This window comes from Botryllus schlosseri, chromosome 15 (assembly GCF_051294905.1).
Source record: "Botryllus schlosseri isolate E-star chromosome 15, Bs_hap1, whole genome shotgun sequence".
Lineage (NCBI taxonomy): Eukaryota > Metazoa > Chordata > Ascidiacea > Stolidobranchia > Styelidae > Botryllus > Botryllus schlosseri.
Window position 1 is genome coordinate 19,521,287 of NC_137250.1, and position 16,905 is coordinate 19,538,191.

The 16,905-nt window shown below is 42.9% G+C and overlaps 1 protein-coding gene across 1 annotated transcript in view; it reads left to right on the plus strand.

Moving 5' to 3' along the window:
* Positions 1–16,905, plus strand: part of LOC145457176 (FRAS1-related extracellular matrix protein 2-like) — a 73,907-nt gene that overhangs the window by 50,018 nt on the left and 6,984 nt on the right. The window contains exons 27-38 of the mRNA XM_080335349.1: positions 3,771–3,980; positions 5,037–5,234; positions 7,015–7,176; positions 10,262–10,441; positions 12,000–12,130; positions 12,939–13,091; positions 13,156–13,241; positions 14,489–14,691; positions 14,753–14,984; positions 15,236–15,379; positions 15,452–15,551; positions 16,199–16,388. Of these exons, the coding sequence (XP_080191475.1) occupies positions 3,771–3,980; positions 5,037–5,234; positions 7,015–7,176; positions 10,262–10,441; positions 12,000–12,130; positions 12,939–13,091; positions 13,156–13,241; positions 14,489–14,691; positions 14,753–14,984; positions 15,236–15,379; positions 15,452–15,551; positions 16,199–16,388 (1,989 nt within the window). The remainder of the gene's footprint in view (positions 1–3,770; positions 3,981–5,036; positions 5,235–7,014; positions 7,177–10,261; positions 10,442–11,999; positions 12,131–12,938; positions 13,092–13,155; positions 13,242–14,488; positions 14,692–14,752; positions 14,985–15,235; positions 15,380–15,451; positions 15,552–16,198; positions 16,389–16,905) is intronic.

Consider the following 16,905-nt stretch of genomic DNA (forward strand, 5'->3'; position numbering starts at 1 on the left):
GCTGTGATCTTGAAAATTCCGTTAAGCCGGTTGTGTTGGCTATCGAGTTTCAACTGACTCCTCGATGTGTGAAATACAGCGTGTATGGCTGATTTTAGAATGTGTGTAGTGAGAAATGCCCCTACGGTCTTAGAGCAAAGTGTGTGTATTCACCCCAAAAGGGCCTTAACTCAGAATTATATCGCGTCATAAACCCTACGGGCCTCTACGTGCATGCCTATTTTGGATATGCGGTATAAGTCCGAGGTATGTTATGGTGTGTGTACCATGGGAGTATCTGTCACATCCGTATATCATGGTTGGTACACGGGTGCAGATACACAATTGTTCGCTAACACTGTAGTATAGATCTAATAGAGAAACGGCGTTTTTAGCCAACGGCGGCGTTAATCGGAGGATTTTTGTAAGATTTCAGCAATTTCACGACTGAATTGTTACCCCACACTACAAATCCGCGGATGGAAAATAGGTTTATAGCTACCAAACTTTCACAGAGTGCAAATCAGGCCGTCTGCGCTTTCTGTGTCAAAGTTGACTTTCACAAACACACCTTTTTCTTATGGAGATATATCCTAGGGAGGTAGGGGTTGTGTTAACGTGAAGCTTCTCTTTTTATTATTGCTATTCAAAATTCTGGATTTTAATCATTGCATTTACGGTGGGTAGTTTTATAATGAATAATTAAAGAATTTTCCACCGTAACTACTATATTTTCGAATCCAAGATTTTGTGCTCCAATAACTTCGATTCACCTCGTTGGAATGGAGCCAAATTTGTTACAAATCGTGTCTGTAGACAACGTAACAATTCCATGCGGTTGAAAGTCAAATTTGAAACAAATCATTTTTATAATAAATTTAATATTTGCAAACTCCTATAGCTACGCTGCAACACGTGGGGATTGATCCAAAGATCCAAAGTTTTCTCAGCTTTCGGTTACCAATCCAATCGAAGATTAAGTCGCAAATATTCCAACTATCAATATCAAATATTGATCCAACCCCGCGGCGTGTCGCTGAGCAATAACAGCGCATATTTGGCCGAGAGGACCTATATATTGTTAGTGTGGTCATTACCGCAGAGTATACTTCAATTCCAATTGCATCGCTGTGTGACAGGCCGCTGTGATCGCTTTTGTTCGCCGTGTTAAACAAATCCCAGGGTGGGCTTATTCAGGTATTGAAAATCATGTTAGCTCAAGAATAGCGGGGCAGCTGTTGATATACTCGACGCGGGTTTAACTTCCACATATTACAGATGAGTTATATTTGCTTTACGCTCTATTGAGACTCGATTATTATCGCCTTAAGCACCAACGAGTTTGCCGAGTGATGGTACTCGACCCTGTCTTCACCCGCCCGGCCGACACTGCAACGTCTCGTGTGCGTTGGCGCACTTTCACACGCCACCAACCAACGACTCTCGAAATGCTACTCTGCGGAACCGCGCCCCGTACATCCCGAAATTATTTTAAAGCTGTTTTTCCAACCGATGTGATGCTCGTGTGAGGATTTTGACAACTAGACGATTCTTAGCTTTTGAAAATTAGAATAAAATTAGAATTATAGCTACACAGTTTTATCGTATTTAGATTCCAATTAGAATTATAGCCACACAGTTTTTTGCCAAATTAGATTGGAATCATAGCTACACAGATTATTTTTTTTCAAATTAAATTAGAATTAGAATAACAGTCACACAGTTATTTACCAAACTAGATTAGAATTATAGCTACAGATTTTTTTCAAATTAGCCTAGAATTAAAATTAGAGCTGCACAGATTTTTTCCAAATAAGACTAGAATTTGAATTATAGCAACACAGTTCTTTTTCCACCTTGGAATAAAAATCTAATTATAGCTGGACAGCTTTATTTCCAAACTAGACTAGAATTGGAATTATAGCTACAAAGTTTTGTTTTTCCGAATTACTCTAGAATTAGAATTATAGCTACACATTTTTTTCTCCAAATCTCACTAGAATTATAATTATAGCAACACACTTTTTCCGAATTAGATTAAAATTAGAATTATAGCAACACACTTTTTATCGAATTAATCTAAAATTAGAATTATAGCTACACAGTTTTTTTCAACTAAGATTATAATTCGAATCACTGAGTTCGCGAAATCTTGAACATTGAATCGTGTTGAATTTGTATCATATCATAGTTCATTATTCTCACGAGAATAGCAAATGTCTGTACAGCAAGCTTGGCTCGTTTGGCACTATACAGTTCGCATGTAGCATTTACAGAAAAACCAGAAATTAGATTAGAATTAAAAGTAAAAGTAGAGCATAGAAACATTTCTAATTACATTAGAATTGGAATACCGGCATTTCGCTGTAATTATCTGGAATTATTTAGTTGCCCAAGTGTGGATTGTGTCCAATGGCGACGCTTTGTTTTCTGTGTCAATTTGGAAATGTGTCAGGCATTGATGTGAGGCCACTGAAGCGTTTGAGGCACAAGTTTCGTTTCAACTTACGCGCAGACTGATCACATGATAACCTCCCAGTCGCCATCGTAAAATTTACGGTGAGGACGAATCCGCTTTCCGGGATATCCCGGTACAAGATAGCATTCCCTAAGCAAACACCCACCACCGCAAGTCAAACAGATACCTCACACAGCCTAAATCCGACTCGCGAGTTCACCTCGCACTAATTATCCCGAAACGTCACTCACACATCGCGCGAGGTGGCTAGTGGTGTAGTGGTACTTCCCACCGCTGAAAAACCAATGTGTTGCAGCACTAGTACGGCCGAGGTCGACGTCAAAATAACTTTCTCGGCGTTGGAGGTTTATCTAGAGTTTTCGAACCGCCTATATCCGGTGACTTACCAAAGCCTATAGGCTGCAGGACGGTGGGCCTCACTTCACCTTAAAAACAATGGAATGTAGGTAGTTTTTGCCAGATTTACACGACATCGTCGAGTTGTCTAGTTCTAGTTGTCCAAGGCTGATATATAGGTATTATCTACTCTATGCTCCGGGAATTCTACGCCCAACATGTAGTGTGGTAATGATTGGGTTATGTGCAATACTTAACAGTGCGATGATATGGATTTTGTGGAACCGCGTTCGTTATGTGGATTTATCCTGGATGATGTGGTCACGGGGCCATGCACGTGGGACTTAAAACTGGGTACTATAGTCTGGCCGTGTACATAATTGTTGTCTGGCCCGCGCGTGTCGCCGATGGCTCATAAAATGTGTACTCTTTACGTAATCGTAAATAGCTCATTCCCTCCGCTGCGTTTTATATATTGACCGAAACCTATATTAAAATGTCGACCCGACCGATTGTAATTATTACCCTATTTATATTACATGGCATCTCCACTAATTCATTTTCGTGCGCCTGTCTGGAAATGAATTATCCGCAACGTAACTGACATTGAACGTTGTTGCAATTCTAAAATTGCCGCATTGCTGCGATGGTGAATTTATCGCAAACACAATATGCAGTTAGAATCTGATAAGCTGTCGCATTCCACACTTTAAATTACCTGTCGGCTAGATCAAACGGTGTAGATAAAATTCATCTGCAATTAACGTGGCTATGCTGATTTGGACGAACCGCGTGCATTAAAAGTATGTTATAGATGAATTATTCAAACCGACTATAATCCGGCGAAATAACCACGTGGCACGATATTAACCGGAAATTATTAGCTCAAGTCGAATATATGTACGCTCTCCTCTCCAATATACATTCAGTGTGGTACATCATCCGAAAATAATTCATACTTGATCCCCCTTTGCAGCCAACGAGGATTACGTTGGGATAAGCGAAACGCTGGAATTTGCTCCGCAAATTACGATGCAGACGATACGGGTGACGATTCTGGACGACCTTGGTAATCCGGCGTTGGAGGGCCCGGAAACATTTGAACTGGTGCTGACGATGGTGCGCGGGGCCGTGCTGGGTGAGCCCCAGGTCGCGGTGGTGACGATCAATGACTCCTACTCGGATCGTAAGTATTATATGGTATTATATTTTATTTTCGATATACCTTTATCCTTAGTATTTATTATTATATTATAACACATCATCAGTTTTAAGATGTGAATTAGTTCAGAGTCATTCCGGCTAGTATTTAGCCATGTTTTGCGTTCTAAATTAAACTCACCTCGAAACCTCTGTGATGAGTATGGATTTGAAAGAAATAAACAGAATTTTATGATTTTGGCTATTTTTGGATTGGGTTTGGATTCGTACATTGAATTTCTGATATGGTTGATTATCCAAACGATCTATCTATGGATTCGCGTCATTACCTGGTCCGGATTTGGGTAGCTATGATATTTGCCCGTGGGCGGTGTGTTAAAAGTTAACCTTAACTCTCTCCATAAGTTAGTGAAATGGGAATTGAATTAGACTTAGATTTGGGATTAAACGAATTTGAATATTTATGTGGTTTGAATTCGGGCATAGAATCTCTGATAATTCCGATTTTTCTCCGAGATATCAACGAATTGGATTCATTACCGGATTCGGATTTGGACTTGATGTATGACATAAATCCGGAACGGAAGTCGACCAAACAGCGCCGAAAATTAAATTAGCATCTCTGAATGCTTGGACTTGATCATCAATTTTCCCTCCTAGCACCAACCAGCCAAGCGGAAATCTATCATTCTGAACAAAAATGAACGTAAAAATGCCATCACCATTCACTGCATATTACACTCATTCCCAACCTGCCAAAACCTCATCCCTGTGACCATCGTTGTTGTTTGTATTCGTAGTGTTAATCCGGTACAATGGATATTTACACCAGGCCGATATTTTTTATTTCGATTCCGAGTCTGCCGACTTCAATTCCGGGCTTTTTAAGACACCTTGCGCCCGTGACGACATCGCTTAAAGCAATCAATTTAACAACGCCACAGTTCACGCTTCCATCCCCGTGAAGAATGCTGTCGAATGTATACGCGCAATCGCGAATGAATATAACTCGTACTTCTCCCCGCGTGTTTTGATTTGTGCCTGTCGCTGGCCGCTGACGGGACGCCCTCACTTTTGACAGTGCCTCTCATGCAATTCGCCGATTCGGCTCATCAAGTCAACGAGGCGCGAGGCACTCTGTCGGCGAAGATAGCGCGCAGCGGTGATTTGTCTATTTCGTCCGCGGTGCGTTGTTACACGAGGCAGGCGTCCGCGCAAGTGATGATGGACTACGAAGAGAGGCCCAACACGGACGCGTCGCTTGTGAGATTCGAACCGGGTAAGGGGGATTCGCTTGCATGCCAATCGAAGATGGTCATTGGTCAGTATCATTTATGACACGGTTATGATCTCTGAACTGAACTCTCATTTAGCATTTCTGTTTCTCTCGTTTGTTGATTACATCGCTGATTGTTTGATTGTTATGGTAGGATGTGGTGTATAAATGTGTTTTGTGTTCCCTAGCCCTGATACAGGAGCTATTACACACGGTTCCTATGACGATGTCGCTCATAAAACCAATGCAAACTTAGCCCAAGACTACTTTATACTTGTAAAATTCCAGATTGTAAAAGGTAAGTTGTTTTCTATGCAACTAGAAGCGAAAGTATAGTCTAAAAACATTGGAACTTGAGTAAGAAGTGCTAGTATCCACAACCCATACTACTAGAGTACTCTGGAAACGTCCGAGTACTTCGTTGCTAACAATCATGACAGAACGCCACGGAATCTTGTGTACGAGACGCACTCTAGATTATGCGTTGTCGGCGTGTGTAATTATGTCAAAAATAAACTTCATTAGGGCCTATATTTATCGCGCTCTCTCGCACTCTCGCTATTCAAATTGTGATATATATCTCACTTACCGGTCATTAGAAACCCGAAACCGGTTATTTACCGTACGATTAGTGCGAATAATGATCGGTTTGTCGTTGCCGGTTTATTTGCCGACACTTGAGGCACAAAACAAACCCTTCATCTCTTCACATCCCGTTACTTTGAGTTGATGCAGAACCGTAATTTGCGTTATTCCGTACGGAAACGCGGTGTTTATATCTCTGGATATGTAGATCAGTCGGTGTGTACTTGACACTTGTACATTCTCGCGCATTAAACTCCAATTAATTTGCTTTTTTCGGTAACACGAAACCCACCACACTGCTTTAAGGTGAAAGGACAACTTGTACCACAGCTACAGGTGTCATGTTATCCACACCAGAAAAGGTTAGCGTAAAATGCCACCCTGTGGATGCGAAAAGGCAACACACACCTGTTAATCACGCGTTAAACTTCAACCATCTTGTGTATCGCACACGTCGTGAATTGGACTACCAAACGAGTACTTAAACGCGGTTTGGAATGCTAGATATTTTCCTAAATGCTCTGATCGCTCTGCTTACGCATTTCTTGTAAGATAATCTAGCCAGCTCATTTGGAAGGTCCAGTTTAGGCTAGGTTTTTGACGCCGATTTCGCTTTGTGGTTGCGCAATCCATAATGGGAAAGGTCGACGTTTGCAGGCTGTAAAAAATATTAAAACTGTGTTGCGTGTGTTGATTGCAATCAGATCTAATAAACTACACTTCGCGCCATCGATTATCCAGATAGAAATGTTCTTTCTGTTGTGACACTGTGAAATTGCCCGTGTCGGGTTAGGAGAGTGTGTCGCGTGCTTGAGAATATTTTATGAATTCCAGACTTTAATGATCCCCGCCGGGATCGGGTTACGATATCTTTTATCTCATGGTAAGACTTTTCACGATATTACCACTTTTTACTAGGCACTTGCGCTGGTTAAAATCTCTTCCGTTTATGTGACTCACAGATTACCATCAATGTCGCCGATTTCGGCCGTGTATTTTAGCGTAAACTGTTGCCGTTTGAAACAGATATCAGATAATGGAATCTGCCTGATCGGTTTCCTTTGCCGCGACCGGATAGGCCTTTCTCTTATCGCGGGAACGATTATTTTCGTGCCGTCTATCTCTGATGACCTTTTTTCCGCGTGTAATTTTGTGATTTCGTTTTACCGCGTGTAATATTTTTAATTTTTTGCTTCAGGGCAGTCGGAGGGACATTGTACTGTGATCATCGTAGACGATCGGATTCACGAGGAACCGGAGAAGTTCCGGTTAGTACTTGGAACCGCTACAAGCGTCGAAGGGGAAGCCAGGATCGGAGAAAAGAATGAAACTATTATCACCATCACGGATGATGCTGACAGTAAGTGCCTGGTTATCTTAAGTGGAATGTGACGACACAATCTCAAGCTGTGACGTCGGATGTGGGATCTTTATGACCGGTTCAAGTGTCTTTATGACATTGATTGTCCACCTAAGACCGCGTCCCATTGGGATAAGTATTTCGTCATTATTCACACTCGCTTTCTCGAGATGAGCTACATGACTTCACTTATACCGGTACTCGTGGTGTGACACGCACGGGAGAAATGGTTTGGGTCTCTACACGTGAAATGGTGGGCGAAATGACTGTGTGGGATCGTTCTATTTAATTGCCACTAATATGCGGCTCGCTAATATACAGTAACAAAAGACTAAGGCGGTGGCTGTTAAAGCAAACATCATCCTAACCCCGTACGAATTTAGGCCTCGAAAAGCTTCTTGGAGGTACAGAACTTCCATACAATTGAATAAAATAATTTCATATTGAAATAACCCCGTAATCGTCAGCGACAAGTGGGAAATTGGAAAGAACGTTGTATATCAACAATCGTATTACCAAATACGACCTGGCCTGTGTCGTTGCAATCACGCACAACATCTGTGTGGTAAAATTCGCGGCATACCGGGCCGCTACGGTTGAACTAATAGACCACTTAGACGAAAATGGATCCGATTTCGTGACGATGAGTATACATACCAACACACAATGAGTACAAATGAGAACACGCAGGCTACGAGAACTTAATTGCAATGTTACGGTGACAACAATTACCAATTCGTAATGGGACAGAAATTCCGAACCATTATATCGTACTGCGCTTACGGCAATACAGCCAGGGCGTATGCAGGCATAATGCCAAATACGGTCCTCTCGGACATTTTAGCGTTGTTTTCTTTTATCGGCGCATAGCAAAAATCAAACTGAAGACTTTTCACGCGCTTTGACATTGCAATCTGCCCGATTTCACTTGGTAATTCCTTCGCATTCGATATTCAAACATTGCGGTAAGGCGGGCGAGTAAGGTCAATCCTCCGCATACACTCGGATTGACACCTGTCGCGCAATTAGCAAGCCAAGCGTCTCGAGTCCCATTTTTACGAGGCGGTATTGCGTGTCACTGCGGGTTCCTTTCCGCAGTCGTTCGTCTACGGATAGGATTGATCGCGTTTCGGCGTCGGCACGCAACAAATGCATACTTTACCGATTTAGACGTTCTACATGTTGGTGGCGGTGTAGCGGCACATTCGATACCCCGACGAGTGTACGGTCGGATTGATTGCGTCTGCGTGCAGCGCCGATACTGCGGCGGGCGTGCCGTTGAAATAAAGTCCCCCCGTCTTTTCAAGCGATAGCCTGCTATTTGCGAAGTAAACACGCTAATTTATGGCGATTGGCACGGAGTTGGTTTGCGGTTTGAAAGAGTCTAGACGCGTAGGCTTCTTTACATTGCAAGGATAAATTCTTGGTTTCGCGATCATTCGCGAGTGTGTCTCCCCAAAGTTAGCGACGAACGATTGCTCGAAAACTGTTGTTACTGTCTGATTGTTAACCCATTTCGATTTTGAGAAGTTTACTGTCTGCGCGTGTTAGTCATCCGCGTATGAGGTACTGCTGTCAGTGAGTTGTTTTGGGGTGATGTACAACAAGCTCGGCGTGCTTAGAATCACTTATACGTGGGAAAATACACGAAAATCGCGTGTCAGCTCCGTACTTAACCATTTGAGCTCGCACAATGATTCGAGCACTGAAATTACACGCTCCTTGCCATTAATCAATGTTCTTCCCAATTCTCTACTAGCTGCTGACTATTACCCCTGACGAGTGTCGGCCGAAAACATTCGGAGTTATTCCAAATATGAAAATACTACTCAATTGTATATTGAACATCTGTACCTCCAAGAAGCTGGTCAACGAGAATCCTAGTTTCGACACAATTTTGAACTGTGAAAGCGGTAATCCTCGATTAGTTGTGTCGATGCAAACGAAAAATATACTATACAGCAGAGCTACGCACGTTACTGAAAACTACACATCTGTAAAGTAATGATCAACACACAGCGTTCTCACAAAATGCAATGGAATAGGTACGGTCGAAAAAGATTGAATAATCACTGAGCTACTCGATTTTCCTCATCCCTACGATCTGACCTGTGCTGCTAAATTATCGTGGTGCGCATGCGCATATTCCATATTTTCTCGATTTTTCGCTCGCGTCCGATCCAGTGTGGCACACCCTCGCATGCCATGTTTACCGATTGTTTCCTATTATTCTATTATTCTTGGAAGCGTGTATGACCTACATTTTCCATAATGGATGAATGCCACCCCAACTGCCGACACTTTGATGGGTGTTGTGCTGTTTACCGTGGAGCACAATGGTAATAGCTGTTCGCTCCGCCCCGTCCGTGTGTTTAACAATGACGTGGCCTATTTTTCCATTAGCGCGGCCCGCCGCGCGGCACATCAAGACGCACGGCCTGTACCGCGCTATTGTGATAGGTATCGGCTACAGCTACATTTGACGCAGCGCTTTCGTCATCTGCTTCTGCCTTTCGCGGTAATGTAATCCGTAAAACTGTAGCCGCCGCCGAAAACAGATCAAATACGCGCACGTGAAATGGATCCGACTGGACATTCGGCCGCCGTTAGTCAAATACGTCATAAATAAGTCTAAGCACAATGAATTGAGTACTACAAGAGGTATCGCGTACTGAAATTATACGTTCCTTGCCACTAATAATAAATTTATTAACCGTAATTACACTTGCGGTACTGTTTTCCACTGAGGAAGGCTGCAAACCTAGATTAATCGCGTCGCAGGTTACAAAACACGTAGCAAAGCTATGCACGTTAGTGGGAACGACATATCTGCGAAATCGTGATAAAACGACAGCATTCTCACAAAGTGCTACGGAAAAGGTATATGGTCGGAAAATACAAAATAACCTTTATCGTGAGGCAGATCTAGCGGTATATTGTGTGTGGTCGCATAAAAGGTGTTTATTTGAACTTTCCGCATTGTTCACACTGTTGTCACTTGTGAATGTGACAAACCCGTTGTTTCATAATGCGATTTATGCAATATAGTATGCTCTTGCATAATTAATGCTGTTTCATATCGCAGGACCCGTTATCGGCTTTGAAAAGACCGCGTACGAAGTGATAGAGCCAGGCGTGGAAGGGGTGGCTACTCTGAGCGTCGCCATCGTGAGGAAAGGCGATTTGTCGCAGTCTTCTTCAGTCCGTGTGTTCACCAAAGACGGCAACGCAGAGTCTGGGAAGGACTACAACCCTCTCAGCAGAGGTTAGTTGCTGAATTTCATTTCACGGCTGATTTCCACTGCCGCCGTAGCGCAACGTGCTCTTCTTTCGTCGGCTTGCGAGTTACACATCACGTTTACTTTAAGGTGGTTGGTTTCGTTATAGCTCATTGTCGTATTTACAACTGATGAATTTGGCGCAGTCGTTGATTCTATCTCGGCGAATGTGCGATGTCACAAATGCATTTGAGCCGGTTTGGCTGTCGGCGCTTACGGTCGTTGGCTCGTTGCGAACAACACAGATTGCTGTGTAGAGTGTGTACTGCGTAGGTGTGTAGCTGAATTGCTTACTAGCGACAGCGCGCGGGTTACTTTGTTGGTTTTACCTTCGTTACGTGTGTTTGGGGTTTGGTCTCGATTCTGACGTTTGGTTCCGCTTTTTATGAGTAAACGCCTCTGTCTATACGCAAAGTTTACGTAAATTGCGGTGGTAACAGCGTTCAAAAAGAATGCCGCTTGATCGATTCACGTAGAACGACTAGATAGACCAAGCTGATAGTCACACGTATATAATTCGACGCATTAACAGGATTATTCGCAACAGTTTAGGCGACTACGGGATTGACCCTCGCTCATGGTAATCCCGAAAATATCGTTTTTTCAATCGGTGCCGACGCAGAGATTTAGAGTGATAATTGCCAGCTAATAACACGTATCGTACGGTACACCTGTTGCGTTTTTGCCTGAATGTATACAAAGAAATCGCGTGTGTGGTATGCTAACTGTGATATCCAGTTTGAAGTGTGCCGAGCAGGGCGCGTTGCTTTCATTGCTACTGTTTACGCGTTGTTACAATATATTGGTTTGGGGCGTTGATTCATTGAATTTTGAGAATTACGACATGCCACTTTGGTGTCTGGTCTGTACAGTAGCTCAAACTTTCAGCCACTTTTTGCACATTGCGTTTTCGTAGGTATCTATAGGCATAGGCACGTTCGTTGATTCTGAAACATAGCAAGGACTTCTGAATAAAATATCTCTATTTTGAACGAGAATTGCGTGAACCAATGCTGGAATACTCCAAACAATTAGCTTCAGCAATCACTAATATTTTTTCGGTTTTACCGTGCTGAATCTGAATCTAATTTTAGTGGTGGCACATAATAATTGAAAAGTTATCAGAGTATTTAGATCATGAGTTGTCCTTTGCATGATATAATAGGAGAATAGATGAATAAATCAACACGAGGATTAATTTACTACAAAACAATGTATAGCTACTAAGCGTGCCTTGTTACCTGCAATGATTTCGCCGAAACGACCGTAATTCAACGCTCGTTTACCGTTAAACCCATACGCCGGGAAACGGCGCTAATAGACACGCTCGGAATGTTGATGCGATTTCGTCTTGTTTGCAAGCAGTTGCCGGCTGCGGTTAATAGACCTGGGCGTTAATACCTTTACTGTGATCCCGCCGTTTAATTGTCGTGCGTCACTCAGTAGGATTTCGCCCCGATTCGCGGAGGTACACTGTTGCTGCGCCCGTTAATAGCGAATTAGCGGCTCGGCTTACTGAGGGTGTTGAAATCCGATTCTGTTCAGAGCTAATTTTCGATGTCAACGTCACGCGCCATGTTGTTGAGCTGCAAATCCTCCATGACGAAGAGAAGGAGATCCGGGAATCGTTTACTATCCGGTTGGAACCAGACAGGAACATGGTGGCTGATCTCGGGGTATGTATGATAGTGATTCGATAGTGTCGGACATTGAGGTTATCATGCGTTTCTAAACGGCTGTTTCATGTCCTTTAATATAGGCTTGGGCGGGGGTTGAATAGATATAAATGTGCTTTTGCGGCATTGTTCGTAATATGACGCCAACCTATTCCACACTGGTTGTAGACACTCATGTCGTTCCGACGAATGACACATGTCAATACTATAGTACCAGATTACCTCTATCGTACAAGATTAGCCGTTAGGTGCTACATGTCACGTATAGTCGATGTTATAATCTGATGTGCACACAGAGTGAAGTAACCCTAGAAGACCTATACGCCTATACTGCGGGTAATTACGGTGTGTGATTTACTGTGCGACTTGCCACGGCGTGATAAGTACTATGTGTTTGCAAAATTATTTGTACATTCTCAGAATGAAATTCGAAAATAACATATAACTGCCAATCTCATTAAGCTGTAGATGGGTTTGGGTTGATATTTTAAAATCCACATTATTTACATCCATGACTCCATATACCTCTAAATCCAAAACAACTTTTTTTCGATATATCGCGTTTCGAAAACGCAAAGGTCTCTTTCAGAGCTAGGATTATTCCAACGACACCATCCCCGAATTTGAATCGTGAACTCTTTTGCAAAATCGGGTAAAGCAAACGCGGGTTCGAATCCGACCCAATTTTTTATTTTCAAATATTGCTCCGATTTAATATACCGGTATTACGCGCTGAGCTTGTATATATGCATTGTTATTTTTTTTTTTGATGAGCATTTTCTCTCAAAGTTTATGTTTCTAATCACAGGATAGCCGCGCAATCGTTTACATCAACCAAGAGCGCATTCTCGCCAGCGTGACCTTCCCGCACCCGCCCAGCGTCTATTCCCTCCTCAACTACGACGACACGGCGTCCGCGCCCAAAAGACCGCCGCCCGGCTACCCGGTCGTGTGCGTCACGGTATGTTCGAAGTGAAATCCGATTTTTTCCGACGCTTCGCGAAAAAAACACGTTCGCTTTTCAGCCTTGTAACCCAAAACATCACGGCTTTGAGAAGGTCGCGGACATTTGCACCAGCGAAGGCATCGATGACGGGCAAACCAGATACAGGTAGGCGGGTATTAGTGTTTTGCTATCTGATATAGCCAGGCGGAAACATGACATTCTCGTGTTAGCGTTTTGTGGGATTACACGCGGCGAGTTGTACTTTCGAAGCGGGATGTACACGCTTAATTATTCATATGTATCGTCTGCAAAATGTGATTATAAGAAGAACTTGAGTGTGACTGAAGAGTGGGAGGGCGTGAGCATGAAAATAGGTCTATGAAGCCAAGTCAAAGATACTGAACTTTATCAAATGCATAATGTTTCGTGCAAAGTCTCAACAGACTATAAGGTCGCTGTCGTCTTGAATGTACCGCTGGACTAATGTACATTGTACACTGGTACTTAACAATCACGGTAGCATGATTTCTGTGATTTCGATTCTTCATTTTCAATCCATTTTACCTCTGCAACCCTTGCCAGTTCTTCATTTAACGCAATTCCGCTATCTGACCTCTTCATGTACTGCAGTATTGCATATTTGACTCCATTACTGAAATTTTAAAAGTTTACCTCAATCTTGCCATTTTCATTGGGGGGCTGCTCCCGGATTATCTGTGTATTTACCGGTTTCATTATGATCAAAGAATGAAATAGTAATACGAAGACGAACTTCTAGTGAATAATGTCGAGTATATAAGATGCGGTCCCTCGTAAAATCGTGAAAATATATTCGCAGCGCAATAAAACAGTATACTAAACCCTCGCCGAATAAATAACAATATAATTTGATATTACGGCTCTAAAATTACTTCGTGCCGTTGAAAGATGTTTCAGCGATACGCTAAGCAGCATTTATCGTCGAATATGGAAAGTAGGTTTGGATGTGGCATTATTATACGAAAAACTATATAGTATCATCGTATCTTGCAATACACAATACATACGAGATCACGCAACTAGTTATCTTTGAGCTGTGTAATTTTGTGTTTTGATCACAATCATCAGTATACATTGGCAAAACATAGGAAAATATAGGTTTTCGTGGCTTTGTACAGTTTAGCGGGGAATTACACGCGATGCTTCCATATTTGCATATGCGACTTCAACCGACACATCGTTCGACCGATAATATTGTTTTCCGCGCCGGGAATTTGCCAGTTTAATCGCGCTCTTTCAACTCGGATCAAAACCGAAAGGATCCCATCAATCGCCAACGGATTAAAATCGCCGTTTGTAGATAGACCTTGTTTACGTGAGATCATGCCCACGCAGTCCTTTCCTTCAACGTGAGTCATACCGTATATTTAAAGGTGGCTTGTGGCTGCTCCGTCAAGCGCCGATAACGTAACCAACAATCTACGCGAAGTAGTCCAGAACACCTTCTTCACCGACTCCAATACTATAACCCTGGACAGTATATACTTCAAATCCGGCAGCAGAGTCGTATGCGTAGCCAGAGCGGTCACCACAGACGGCGAGCCTGGTATTGAATCAGAGTCAGAGCCTGTGACAGGTTTGTTTTGATTGTGATTTCGCTGTAGCGACAAATTACGTAATAGTGTTTCTCGCTTCAGTGAGCTCGGTCGGTCAGATCTGTCCTTCGCGTGTGCCGGGCTCTGTCGGAGCTGAGCCGTTTTCTGCGCATTTCCGGTACACCGGAGCCTCACATCCGGAGTATCCGAACCTGATCAAGGTGTCTGTGGCTATTCCGCACGTGGACGGCATGCTACCGGTACTCAGCACGCGGAAGCTTAGCAATTACGAGATTACCCTCAGCCGTGATGCTTCCAGAGTTGGAAATCACAGGTATCTATTAGTTTAATTATGTAATTCATTGCTTTCATTACAACATCCATTGCAGTGATACATTAATTTAAACTCGAGGACTTTTCTGGTGCCTCTTCTCGAGAGTTATCGGCATACATACTATATGTATTAGTGCAATGGATGTTGCAATGAAAGAAGTCTTCAAGTTCTGTACCACGAACCAGCAATATAAGTTATCTAAGTTTGATTTTCGGATTCCTTGTGACGTTGTGAATGGTGTTTGCGTACAGGTGTTCCAATATCCTAAACGCGGACGAGGTGAAAACACAGCACGGATTTATCAGCGACAGAATAGACGCAAGCTCCATCGGGGAGACTTATCCCTACCAATTTAACGTTGGATTGAGAGGCAACAACACTTTGCGATTTTACAGGTTTGTGTCATCTGTGATTTTGCTGCTTACCTGTGTTTACTGTATACATACTATGTTATTGTCATGACGCAGGAACTTGAACCTGGAGGCGTGCCTTTGGACCTTCGAATCGTACTATGACATGTCGGAGTTGCTGCAAGAGTGCGGCGGTAGCGTTGGAACCGACGGCCAGGTAAAATACAGTGGCCGGTGGCCTTTTACGCCACTATAATTGCCGGTACCTATCCAAATACGTAATTATGAATGCTAGTAGTTTGCTGAATCGATAATACGTGATAACTCGCTGTTATTCTAACATAATGGCGTTGCATATGTTGTGCGATCCTCATCAAATTGATACCGAACTGATGTGATATTCGAACCAGTATGTAACACATTCTTGTTTCTGCCCGTGAATTACGCGTAGGCCTGCTGAAGTTTTGCGATACTTAGCAAAACTCCAAGCACCTTCTACAGTTGTAGTCTATCCATAATATATAGTAGCATTCTCTTATATATATGCGAGACTTACACTTGTGCTTTAGTCGTTTATTTATTCTGCTATATCGGGGCATACGAATATCGTCAGCCTCCGGTTATATTTATTACGATTGCTATTGACCAATTCATAAAGGCTACTATACTGACAACTTCTCCATTATCTAATCTAATGGGACATCGCTAAGTGTATTAATGCCTCAAGATCTCCCACATTTATACCTGAATGCGAGCTGTATGATATTTAACCTGTTGTCCGATAATACAACAAATAAATCATGCAGCATAATTATTTTGGCGGTAAGGTTACCGCGATATAACAGTCGCGCGTTTTGTATTCAGGTTTTGAACGAAGTGCAATCCTACGTCTCGCTGAGAGTGCCGCTGTTCGTGTCGAACGTGTTCCACTCGCCCGTCGGCAAGGGCTGGCAGCATTTCGATCAGAAGACGGAATTGCGACTGACGTTCGTGTACGACACCGCGTCGCTGTGGGACAAGGGCATCGGCAGCCCGCCGGAATCCGAGATCCAAGGTAACCCTTCCCAGAGATTTTGAAGGGGTCGCAGTCGCTATTCGGGCATAAGCAGCAATAGCGATTTCAAGGGAGTGTAAAAACGTATGTGTAAAATGAAGATTTGAAAGCTATCCAAGGAATATGATTTGGTGTAAGGCTCATACAAATTTAGTAGTTATTCAGAATAGAACACTTGGGAAATTGCAGCGATGCGTCTTCTCGACTACCGATAAATCACATATTTCCTTACAAACAAGTGCAATTTTCGAAAATAAATCCATTTACTGCGATACGGATGCTCTTTCGGCCGGATATGGCGGCAATTGCACACGTAAAAGCGTTGCACAAGTTCACACTGATCCCAGAACTATACACTTTACGAAATTCAGGGTGAAAAAAGTAGGTAGTACTGCGCTATGTTGAGTAAAAGTGGAACTAGCCTGAAACATTACAACTTGAGTAAGTACTAGCAGGCAGAACATACAACGCATAACCAATCGGGTAAGTACGGTACCCAAAGCCTACATGAGTTCTC